Below are 12,793 nucleotides of genomic sequence, written 5' to 3'. Positions count from 1 at the left end.
CAGGTCTTAGAGCTGCGCTTACCAGGAGAGGCAGGCTGGGGTATGCCTACACCAGCCGACCTGGAGCCAAAACCAAAAGCAACTCTTTCTGAAAAGCTGAACTGAGTCTGTCAATAGAGAATTAATAAATTATAATATAGCCATTCGATGGAATACTATGCAGCTACGATAAAGAATGAGACTACTCTGGTATGGAATGTTTGTCAAGACATGTTGTTGCACAGCAAGCCACAGAACATCTGGAGAGAGATTTTTTATAGATGTGCATATTACGCTTCCATGTGCATAAAGTAATCCTAGGAGCGTCCGAGAATTTGGTAACCATGGTTATTTCTGAAAAGGAGGACTGGAAGGGGGAGACTAGGCAGACAGGGGAGGCTGACTGATACCTCTGTGCCGTTTGCCTGTTTTAGGGTGGATCAGGCTACCATACAGACATTTCATGTAGGCCTAAGGGCACATTAAGAGATAAACCAAAAAAGGAGGTAACTGGGGTGCTGCAGGCTTTTCATTTTACGGAACCAGATGACCTGTTGAGTTGACGGAGTGGTTTCTCCAGACTAAATGCTGTACCGGACAGCAGTTTTTAGTTCCTCTGACCCCTGCTGCTGGTCTTAGCGCACGCCTCCAGAAGGAGCTAGGGAGGAGCCATTTAACCACGGCCACACATGCCTACTCTTAGTCTTCGAATTTGTCAGTTCCATTGTGACCTGAAGAAAAATGTGGTTGAGAGTTCATTTACCCTTTGCAGTCTGTCTCAGCCCACTTAATGTATGGAATATAATTTATAATACAAATGTATGAAAATATTTGCCTTTTATGTATAAATTAATTTTAATATATTTAAAGTGTTTAACTGTAATAGTGGGGAGCCTGGGTGGCTCAGTCAGTTAAGCGTCTGCCTTTGCCTCAGGTCATGATCCTGGGGTTCTGGGATCGAGCCCCATATCAGACTCCCTGCTCAACAGGGAGTCTGTATCTCCCTCGCCCTCTACCACTTACCCTGCTCTCTCTCACTCTCTCTTTCAAATAAATAAAATCTTTAAAATAAAATCTTTAAAAAATAAAATAATAATTTAATGATAATACCTAAATATATATTTTTGTGTGTGTGTATTTTTTAAATGTACCATTTCAAGTATCTCCCACTACCCAGTCCCTTCCAAGTTATCTTAGACATGTATTTTTATTGCAAGGCTAATTCACCTAAATAAGATTGACCTCCATGCTCCAAATGAAGTGCTCTATGGACGAATGGGCTACATCTATGCTCTTCTCTTTGTGAATAAGAACTTCGGCGTGGAAAAGATTCCTCAAAGCCATATTCAGCAGGTACCACATTTTTGTGCTTTTTGGAGTTTTGATAGGATCCCAGTTGTTATCTGCCTGAACTCTCGGTTTTGGTTCTCCAGTTAGCGTACCCCAGGTAGAAGGAAGGTGTGTGTGTTGGCTTCTAAAGGTCAGGTGGGATCAGAGAGCCAACAGCGTCAGGCTGAGTGCTGTTGGAAACACTTAGAGAGTGACTGGGGAGCAAGAGGCCCAGCCTTCTCTGTTTGAGGACGTCACGGCCCTTTGGAAGATGAGGGCCAGGTTTCACTCCCAGATGGAGATGTCTCCTTTCGTGCCTGAAGGAATTCATGCTTTCCTCTGAAAAGTGAATTCTCACAAGCTCTAGTAAAGAGTTCAGAATTTCTGTATCTCCCTCTTTTAAGCAGAATACAGGCACCCCTGCTTTCTGAGTGTGGAATTAAACTGTGCCCGTCTGTGGCCAGAAGATCCCGTCTGATTCACCATGTTCTCCATACCTCTTAGCAAAAATTCCTTACCTCCATCCAGCGGGAAGATTTTTATTTTGATTCTCATTATTTGATTGGTTTTCTCCCTATAGATTTGTGAAACAGTCTTAACCTCTGGAGAAACCCTAGCCAGAAAGAGAAACTTCACAGCAAAGACTCCACTGATGTATGAGTGGTACCAAGAATATTACGTGGGGGCCGCTCATGGCCTGGCGGGAATTTATTACTTCCTGATGCAGGTAAGAGGTGAAGATGGTAAAACTGAGAAATGCGCTTGGTGACTCTCCTGGCCAGGGGGAGAACATCAGGGCTCCCCCTCTGGTTTTTTATTCTGTCCGCAATTTTCTGGCCTCGACAAACAAGGGCAATATTGGCCAGAGTGCATTTTTAAGTGTATAAACATAAAAGGCACTGTGCCGTGGGATGATGTCTGATTTGTAGGTGACCGTACTTGTCTGCCTCATGCCGCTTTGCAGACTGAAGTGTTTGGACCTATCCTTCTACATGAAGTGCCTTCTGCTCTGCTCTGCTCTGCTCTGCTCTGCTCTGCTCTGCTCTTTTAGCAAATGCCTTGAATTAATATTGTTGCATATTATTAGACACCACCCAGTGAAACAAATTCCAAAAGTAAGAACAAAATCAATAGAAAACAAATGAGCATATGTTGCCTACGGCTCACTTGGAGAGCAAAGTCACAGAGCCTTTTCAATGGATTTTGTATAACTTACCTGAAAAATAGCTGAATGTGCTATACCCAGCCATTCTTTGGATCTAATACCCTTGGGAGACATCAGCCAAAGTCACACAGACTAAGGACAGTAGTAGGATTTACTGCAGCAAGCATAACCTGGTAGGGGAGGTCAGAAGAGGACTTCTCATGAGAGTATCATTTCCATTGGCTTATTTAGCTCTCTTTAAAGAGAAATTGGCACTCGTGAATAAGAATTCATAGCAAAAGAAAATTGATTTTTAATGGCAGCAGAGGTGCCCCCTCACCTTCCCAAAGTACAATGCAGCATAAAGAAAAGTGTTTCATTAATATGTTCAACATGAGTGCTCGGATATACATACTATTAGCTGGTTGAGTAGCCGGCTGCAATAATGCAAAATCAATGTCAGACCTCCATCTCCCTATAACTAAACAATGACAACGAAGCTGAAAAACTCAAGGTTATTATTGCTTTTGAATGCAGAGTCACACTTTGAGTGTTAGTGGCAGTAAGAGACCAACTTTTGTATTTGTTCTGCACTTCTCAATTAGGAGTTTTATAATGAAGGGTTTTGACAATTCAGACATAGACTCCTTTATTTTTCTGGCATAAACCTCCACTGGCTCTGTATTTCCAGAAGTAAATATATATTCTTGAGTTTTCAGGAAAGGGGAGTTCATGTATTCCGCAGTTTCAAGGTGGCTGGGCACCCTCATGACCTTGCATTGAAGCAGGTCACGAGGAGTCCTCTTACTTCCAGCTGCCTCCTTTTGGTGGCAGTGAGAAATCTGGAAACCTACGTTCTGAGTTTTCCACTGGCAGATTGTTGTCTATTTGAGATGATTTAACCGTTAAAATTAAATAATTAAATTATTAAATTAAATAATTAAAATTAAATAATAATCCATTCTGGTAGGTACTTACATATCATAAACATAAATAAAAATATTAAACATAAAACATAGTATTATGTTTTATCATAATATCTTAAACATAAAATATTATTTGTAGGTGCGCCTGGGTGGCTCAGTGGGTTAAGCCGCTGCCTTCTGCTCAGGTCATGATCCCAGGGTCCTGGGATCGAGTCCCGCATCGGGCTCTCTGCTCAGCAGGGAGCTTGCTTCCCTTCCTCTCTCTCTGCCTGCCTCTCTGCCTACTTGTGATCTCTCTCTATCAAATAAATAAATAAAATCTTTTAAAAAAATATAATTTGTAGCCTGTTTTGGATAATTCCTGCAAATTTGAGGACAATCAACTCATTCTACTCTAGCATTTTCAACTGAGCTGGAACAGTACTCTCTGGGTAAAGTAAAATCTGTATATGCCCTATAGAACTCAGTGCCCATTCAGTCCCCGTGCGTCACACCATGGGCTACCCCCTTACCCAACGTGCTCACCCCCCCTCCACCTGACAGGGCCAATACTTTGAATTTGTTATTTGAAGATATAAGCTGTGCATTGAATTAAGTACTGGACCAAGAGGAGAAACTAAATCATTATATCAAAAACGGAGGCTCGGGGAGCCTCCTGAGTGCCTGGGTGGTTCAGTTGGCTGAGTGTCCAGCTCTTGCTTTTGGCTCAGGTCATGATCTCATGTCGGGCTCTGCGCTCAACCGGGAGTCTGCTTGAGATTCTCCCTTTCCCTCTGCCCCTACCCCTGTGCTTGCGACTTGCTGTCTCTCTCAAATTAATAAATCTTAAAAAAAAAAAAAAAAAGAGGACCAAATTCTTTAAAAAAAAAAAAAAAAATGGCTCAAATGCCGTATGTTAGTGCATCCTGTAAATCTGTACATCATTGTATAAAAATAATCCTGCACAAATATCAGTCCCAAATCCTCTGCAGAAAGGCTTAATCTAGAAACACACAGTTTGGGATCTAGATTCCAGGTCTCCTGACTTATTAGCTTCCCGTTTTATTGGAAACATCTACCACTTCTCTAAACGTAAAAATGAAAGTTGTATTTACAATGCCGAATGCAGCTCTTTGTGGCTTTTAAAGTATGATTGAGGTATTGAGGTATTTAACGTATGATCTGGGTGGTTCAGTTGGTTAAGCATCTGACTCTTGATCTCAGCTCAGGTCTTGATCGTGAGTTCAAGCCCTGCATTAGGCTCCATACTGGGTGCGGAGCCTATTGAAAAGAAAAAATAAAGTATGCCTAAGGTAGTAAAACCTTAGGAAACATCTCTTGTGCACATGCATTGACTTCGGGAAATTATTTATATGTATGTATACAGTGATAAATACTGAAAAATAGTATGTACATAAAGTCCCAAGAATTAATGCATAGCCTAATTTTAGTACGTTCCAATAGGTTAAAAAAATATATTGGAATGGAATCCAAAACCTTTTAATGACTTCTAGTTCCTTTTGATCATGTTACCTTTCTGGCTTAACACTAATCCCAGAGGGCACCTGGGTGGTTCAGTTGGTTAGGCATCCGATTCTTGATTTTAGCTCAGGTCATGATCTCAGGGTCATGCGATCAAGCCCTGTGTCGGGGTCCGTGCTGGGTTGAAGTCTGTTTAGGATTAATTTTCTCTCTCCCTCTGCCTCTCCCACCCCCTCTCTCTGTCACCCTCTCTTTAAAACACACCTACATACACAATTTATCACTGGGATTTAGGAAGATCTCTTTGCTTTAGAAGAACTAATAATTCCCTTTCTTGTTTTTTAGCCCAGCCTTCAAGTGAACCATGTGAAGTTACAAAATTTGGTCAAGCCCAGTGTAGATTATGTCTGCCAGCTGAAATTTCCTTCCGGCAATTACCCACCTTGTGTGGATGATAATCGAGATCTTCTAGTCCATTGGTGTCACGGTTCGCCTGGAGTGATCTACATGCTCATCCAGGCCTATAAGGTACTGTGAATTTTCTCATTTTCAAAACAAATTGGAAAATGTAACCTAAAATTCTGTAACTTAATATTGTTTTTTATGCATAATCTTTGAAGGAGCAATAGATAAATTATTTGTTGGACCTGCAATCACTTTGTTAAATGGATTATAATTCATTCTCATAGTATCCATCTGCATGAGGGCAGAAACTACTTCATAGATCAGGAGACTGTTCCACTAACAGTAGAATAGCCCAGATCATAGCATCACTGGCAGAGCCAAGATAAGTATCCCAGAAGTTCAATTAAAAATAGAACCTTTCGGGGCACCTGGGTGGCTCAGTGGGTTAAGCCTCTGCATTTGGCTTAGGTCATGATCTCAGGGTCCTGGGATCGAGCCCCGCATCTGGCTCTCTGCTCAGCAGGGAGCCTGCGTCCCTCTCCCTCTTTGCCTTCCTCTCTGTCTACTTGTGATCTCTCTCTGTCAAATAAGTAAATAAAATCTTTAAAAAAAAAAAATAGAACCTTTCTTGAGCACATGGGTGGTGGCTTAGTTGGTCGTCTCTTGATCTCTCTTCAGGTTATAATCTCAGGGTTGTGAGATGGAGCCTGCTTCCTAAAAAACAAACAAACAAAAAATACTGTATTGGGGCACCTGGGTGGCACAGTTGATTAAGTGTCCAACTCTTGGTTTCAGCTCATGATCTCAGGGTCAGGAGATCAAGCCCCCCATCAGGCTCCGCACTTGGCACAGAGTCTGCTAAAGTTTCTGTCTTCCTCTCCCTCTGCTTCTCCCCACCACACTTTCTCTCTTGCTGTGTCTCTCTCACAAAAAATAAACACATCTTTAAAAAAAAAAAAAAATCTTTCTTGTGCATTGCTGATAGGATTGTAAAATGATGTAGCTGCCATAGAAGAGAGTTTGGTAGTTCCTCAAAAAATAAACATAGAATTAATATGTGATTCAGCAATTCAACTCCAAGGTATATATACCCAAAAGATTAAACACAAGGATTTGTATAGATGTTACAGAGATGTTCCACAGCAGCATTGTTCACAGTGGCCAAAAGGTGGAAACGGTTCAAGTGTCCATGCACAGATGAATGGATAGACAAAATGTGGTGTGTGTCCATATACATATCTACAGTGGAATATTACTGAGCCGTACGAAAGAAGGAACTTCTGACCCATACTGCAACATGCATGAACCTTGGAAATAGTATGTTAAGTGAAATAAGCCAGGTGCTAAAGGACAAATAATGCATGGTTCCATTTATATGGTGTGATGGTTAGAATGCGGTATGTAGAGTAGGCAAATTCATACAGAACGTAGAAGAGAAGTTACCAGGGATTGGTGCTGGGGTGGGGGTGCATTATCATTTAATGGGTAATTAAATTTCATCACTCCAAATAGGGGTGATGAAAATGTTCTGGAAATAGTGGTAATGATTATGCAAAACTGTGAAGGTCATGAATGCCACTGAATTATATACATCAAGTGATTAAAATTGTAATTTTTTAATTTTCTTTATTTTGCTATAACAAGAGAAATGCAAATATTGTTTCTAAAAAGCATGCTATGGCAGAGCCATAATCCGAGAAGAAAAAGGTTTTATTTGAAAGAAAAAAAAAAAGTAAACCAAGATATCTGTGTCCATTAGTGCCAGATCTACAAATTACAAATCTATGAACTATAAACAAGCATTGCATGTCATATTCTAAATAAGCTTTTAGTATATCAAATTTTACTTGCAGTAAGTTGGATATAGAAAAACTTTTTAAACTGTCTCATTCTCCTTTTAAGAACACTTAGTTTGCAATGAGATATTAGAAATGTCTACTCAGAATATTTCTTGAGTCTTTGATCAATATATAGAAGATTATAAAGGTATAGCTCTATTTTTCTGACAAAGTATAGTATGTTATAGTCAAATTCAATTTTGTAATCAATTTTCTAAACAGTTTCTTCTCCAGTTTGTAAAGAAATGTCCTAATGGTGAAGGGCATTATTGTTAACCAGAGAAGGTAACATGTGGTCCTTTGGAAAGTAACTAATGATAATAGCAAGTCACAAGTAAAATAATGCTACTTCTCTAGTAAGACCTATATCTGTAAGCACAGACTGCACATAAAATGTAGATGGCACAGGCCAGATCGTGTGCAGTGATTTAAAAGCAAAAAAAGCAAAGCTCGTGAAGTTCTGTAATTCATCGCCACTGACAAGACCCATCTCTCTGGCTCTGAATGCCTTGTTCTTTCTCGCCAAGCTACCTCCATCTCCCCTCCCTTCCGCCCTCACCCTCCTTTCCCATCAGGAAGGAATGTCAATAGAACCTTCTTTCATACGGCTTGTCATAAGACTTGCCCTCGGCTCTGCAGGTGTTCCGAGAGGAACGGTATCTCAACGACGCCTACCAGTGTGGTGACCTGATCTGGCAGTACGGGCTGCTAAGGAAGGGCTACGGCCTGTGCCATGGCACTGCGGGGAACGCCTACGCCTTTCTCACACTCTATAACCTCACTCAGGACAAGAAGTACCTGTACAGAGCCTGTAAGGTAGGCATCAGCCCTGTCGGAAAGAAAACACCTTCCCCCGGGAGACCGTAGAAGGGGCTCTGGTTCAATCTGATGGGATTCATTCATCTTTTAAACCATCATGAGTCTGTGGAACACCTAAGAAAAGCCTTCCAAAACCATTCCATTGAATTCGCCTTCTTGTGTAAGGACACAGTTCTACTCAGCAGCATTTATGGGTGGACAAAAGAAACAAGTTCTGCTTTCATGACCTGGGAGACAGTGGCTCAGGTGGCGCATCGCATTCCTCTCTCCTTCGCTTCATCCCCTTTCAGACCATGTTTCTCTGTATCAGCCCCTTTTTTCTGCCTTGAAGATACTTTGCAAAGTAATTCTTAGGGGTAATCTCTATCCACATGTGGGGGACTCTGGAAGGAGTCACTACAGTAACTTACCTTGGTCTCACTTTCAGTTTGCTGAGTGGTGCTTAGATTACGGAGAACACGGTTGCAGGACGCCGGACACCCCCTTCTCCCTCTTCGAAGGTATTTTCCACACGTTTACTTAGTTGCCTTGTAATGTCAGCGTCTCCTTCTCTGCTTGGTAATCAATGAATTTGAATTTGAGCTTTATCAACAAATTAATTTTATAATCATTTCTTAAACTACTTCTTTCCTTCTTAATATGAAAACTCAATATTAAAAGTCAAGTAGTACATGGACTCTCTCAGACCTAATACCAGCGGTCGTAATGATGACTACCATCTGTGAAGCCAAGCACACGCTTGGCATTTCGCAGATGCCATCGTAAATCATGTCAGCAAAAACATACACGCATCATTGTCCTTATGTCACAAATGAAGGCACTGAAGCTCCGATAGGGAAGTGGGCCGACGTATGATCAATGGCAGGGCTGCGCCTTGAACTTCTCTGGTTCAGCTCTCCTTCCTGTCTTCCGCCCGGACAGAGAGACTGAGCACGCTGGTGATCTGGTGTTGACCTGCAGCATATATAAATCCAGGCAGACGCCCCTTGTGTTGAAACCCTTGCCATAAGTGTCACAATGCTGTTGATGCGACAGAACAAAGCCACTGTATAAAATGGACTCATTGGTGTAATAACTTCTGCCTCTTTTTCTTCCTTAGGAATGGCTGGAACAATCTATTTCCTGGCTGACCTCCTCGTGCCCACAAAAGCCAGGTTCCCTGCGTTTGAACTATAAAAGGAAAACCTGCCCCCTGCAACTCACTGCATGACTCTTTCTGTATATCAAACCTGGCCTGAGTGCTTCCATTGCTTTTCAAGGAAACAGAGTCAAACCGTGTACTCCATTTACTTGAGTTGGGTTTTTTGGTTGTTTTTTTTTTTTTCAGAACTTGTCTTCAGTTCCTTTTGTCTGTCATTTACTTTTACTTAAAAGTATCCAAGGAAATGTTTTAACTTTAACCTCAATTTCTTCCTAAAGGTAAGGATGAGTGTTATGTACAGTGTTTTGAGGGCATAGGGATATATATTTTTCAGAACTTAGAGGAGATCTCTTACTTAAGCTTATTGAATATAACTATCTGTTGCTGTTCAAAAAATGTTTAAAGGAAACTAAATGTAGATAAAGATAAATATATGGTTATTGGCGGGTATTGCCCTCTACCTTTATAGTATTTTTCCTCCAGTGGTGCAGACAGTTTTATGACTGTTTTTCTCTAGGTGGTTCATTGTGAAGGGGAACAAAAATATTAACTGTATGCTTCTGAGACAAAAGTTGCAAGAGTTGCAGACTGGTTTAAGGACCCAAATACTGTTTTTCAAATTCACAATACTGGTTTAACTAGCGATAAAGATACTTTCAGATCTGCTTCCTCATGGTAGTAAAGAGTCCAGGTTCTGTAAGTCAACATTTTTATCAAAAAGTTCTAAAATGCTCTGGTGGTTTTGAAAATTCTGATTTGAAGGTTAGTTTCAAGATAAGCTAACAAAAAGTTTATTAAGAGTTTTTTTTCTAAATGAAGCGAGTGTATTTTTGAACTATTTATTTAAATTTGTTTGTTCTTTGGAATTAGTGTAAGATCGGGAGACGGAGTTTCCTGTTCGTGAATGTGACTTGGGGTTTCAGTCCACCCTGTCCACCTGACCTTCTAAACTTTGACCCGTGCTTTACTTCCTTGGCAATGACTGTGCTTTCAGTGCTCGCTGTTTGGTACAAGCCGTAAGATATTTCCCTCCCTTTCAGTCTCTCTGGATGTTTGTTTTTTCACTAAGTAGTACAGTGCTTCTACATCTCTTTTAAAGGGGAAGGAGGGCTCCGTAGCCAGTAACTTGAGCCAAAACACTAAGCTTTCCGTAGAAATGCTGTTTACTTAGGAGGTATTAGCCAGTGAAAATGTTTAGAACAAATAGATCCTATCTCTCTGCGTTTCCTAGGCTTAACTTCCTCAGTTTCTGAGCCCTCGGGCTGGGCTCCGGTACTTATATGGCAGCTGAGGGACGCCTGGTGCTTCCGCTCTGTATAAAGGTCCGGCCCGTCAGCTTCCCCTCCCCTTCCTTCCTTCGCTGCCTTTCCCAGGCTGGTTTCATCCTTTCTGTCTATTTCAACTGATTTTAGAACATTTTGCAGCTTTGCAAAACAGGGTCTAAGAATTTTAAATGTGCCTATTTCATGGCTTTCTCGGTCTCAAAAGCATGCTATTTTTATTTTAACTTTGAACCAAATCCCACTGGGTATATGTTGGTTCCTATGGATAATAGTCCCGTATTATTTCATAATCAGCACCAAAATAGTTTATATTATTGGAAATTTCTGACCTTTTTAAGGCTACCAACAGAAGGATCTGAAAAAAACAGCCCACTGCTCAGTTCCTAGGATCAGCTTATTCCTCTGTGACTCGCACCAGTTGGGCAAACCTTGTGCCTCTCAGATGTCGGAAGTGCTGGTCAGCTGTGCCTTTCTTCCAGACATTTCCGATGAGCAGTGGTGGCATTTATAGTAAAGCTAATTTGCCTTGGGCTGGGTGTCCAACATGAAAGAATAAAACCCATTTAGTTTAGTTAAATGTCTTAACTATGCTGTGCCTGTACTTTTAGCTACTATAATTACTAACCAAGGGAAAGAGGCAAAACACACTTTCTCTTAGCCAGAGGAAACTTAATCACAGTGCATCTCCAAACATCGTGATTAATTGAACCCAGGGAAGACTTCAAGGCAGCAAGGAGAACATTTTGAATAAGATTCTTGTTAATACTTACATGGCAATTTAACTACTGCCACCCATCCGTTAACAAACTCATCAATACAAACACAGTTCAGGTTTCATTTTTTTTTTATTTAGCTTTTTAGGACTTATTAAACTGGCAGGATTTTCTGTTCATGCCATTGTTTTCTTTATAGTTAAGAGGTAAGAAAATTTGATAGGCTTTTAAACTCAAGCAAAACCTATAAAATTAAGACCAATTCCCTAACACCATGATGGAAACTGAGAAACTTTTATGCCAGTTTTCTTAGTTTTAAAAGGAAGTGGCATCACTGCAGTTATATTTCTGTTATATCATTCTCCCTCAGCTATTTTCATCTTCTTCTTCTTCTTTTTTTTTTTTTTTTTTTATTAAAAAATCCTTCGCAAAAGTTGCTTCCCCAGAAAACTCCATAGTATTTCTTCTCTCCCCATGCAAAGACTAGGAGTAAAACCTTAGACATTTGTGAGTCGTGTTCATCTATCCCGCCATGTGTTTCTGCTCCCGTAGTGAGGACGCATTACAGAAGTTAACTTTTCATCATGTAAATAGTGTGAACGTTATCTCAGCCATTTCCATCTGTCCCATTGAGCTTTGGTCTTTCATCCTTAGAGTGACTGGTTTCCTTCTCATCTTTGGTGTCAATTCTGATTATTTGACATCAAAAGCCTTTGTGGTAGGAAGAGTTTGAGGTAAAAGTGGGTCCACAACCACTTTATCTTCTCATTGCCACTTCCCTGCATAACTGAATTGAAAGACATACTCGGCTCCTATGTCCCCAGGTTCATTTATGTCTGATCTTACAGTGCCCTTCCTTCTGCTAGCTGATGCGAAATACAGAATGTGGAGAGTGAACATTTATTCATCTACTCCTTTGGCTGCTGGAACTGATCTGCAGTCCTCTATTACTCATACTGATTTCTGATTCCACTTCTGCTTCTCCTAAATAGGTCAGAGCCTCCCATTTGCCTATTGCTGAGCTGTAGAAAGAACTGTTTCCCTCCTGTAGGTATAAACAGAGTGTTGGGGATATTCAGGGAACCCACCCCCACATTATATTGCCATTTACTGGGAAGGGTTGGGATCATAAGTATTTCTATGTTCTGCAAAGGAGTTCACTTGGTGGTTCTCAATAAAATTTTGTTAGGACTCTATGTGTCATGTTCTTTCTGTTTGCTTTGTTTTAAACTTAAGGAATATTTTCCTTTTATGGTAGATGGGGGCTTTTTCCCTAGAACTCTCATTCCCTGGCATTTGTTTCCAACTTTTTCTTCACTGTTTAGTCAAATAAGATTTGCATTAGCTTTCTGAAAAGTTTTTAGAGGGAAATATTTTTAAATCTGATTATGATGGAGTCAGGATCCGAACAAAGCAGTATGTTAACCATCTCATACATATGAGAATCCACCCTGTGGTTAATAACTATAGGCCTACTTATAGAAATTTCCCTGTTGACCAATTCTGAAAGGAACTTTGAATAGAAGAAGACATTAAATAAGGCATAATTATAAAATGTATATTCAGAGGTTGGAGAGTTCCACTGAATCACCTGACAGGACTTCGTACAACTGTGTCCACGCCACAGCAGTGTGGTGTCACTTAGCACAACAGAGATTTGCCAAAGTATAAAATACTTCTTTTCATCCCTGAATTGGGTTTTGTCCTCTGGCACATAGGATGAAAATGCCCTTCATACCCCTAGTCTGCTGTTTG

General features: G+C 40.6%; 1 protein-coding gene and 1 long non-coding RNA gene across 7 annotated transcripts in view; one reads left to right on the top strand and one right to left on the bottom strand.

Annotated features, from left to right (window-relative positions):
* LANCL1 (LanC like 1) overlaps positions 1-12,229 on the top strand; it is a 38,118-nt gene extending 25,889 nt beyond the window's left edge. For all 6 annotated transcript variants that reach the window (XM_032354675.1, XM_032354676.1, XM_032354674.1 and 3 more), the window contains 6 exons: positions 1,197-1,332; positions 1,889-2,035; positions 5,185-5,367; positions 7,722-7,898; positions 8,329-8,401; positions 9,001-12,229. In XM_032354675.1, coding sequence (XP_032210566.1) covers positions 1,197-1,332; positions 1,889-2,035; positions 5,185-5,367; positions 7,722-7,898; positions 8,329-8,401; positions 9,001-9,077 — 793 coding nt within the window. In that variant the 3' untranslated portion in view covers positions 9,078-12,229. The remainder of the gene's footprint in view (positions 1-1,196; positions 1,333-1,888; positions 2,036-5,184; positions 5,368-7,721; positions 7,899-8,328; positions 8,402-9,000) is intronic.
* On the bottom strand, positions 247-5,964 carry LOC116597232. The gene is made up of 3 exons (XR_004288505.1): positions 5,868-5,964; positions 2,525-2,643; positions 247-710 (listed from the first exon to the last, which is right to left on the bottom strand). It is a non-coding gene; the product is annotated as an uncharacterized LOC116597232 (long non-coding RNA).
* Positions 12,230-12,793: the final 564 nt, after the last annotated feature.

Source organism: Mustela erminea, chromosome 8, assembly GCF_009829155.1.
Source record: "Mustela erminea isolate mMusErm1 chromosome 8, mMusErm1.Pri, whole genome shotgun sequence".
In the NCBI taxonomy this organism is placed as follows: Eukaryota; Metazoa; Chordata; class Mammalia; order Carnivora; family Mustelidae; genus Mustela; species Mustela erminea.
Note: the sequence above shows the minus strand (reverse complement) of the source record. Positions and strands in the feature narration are given on the sequence as shown.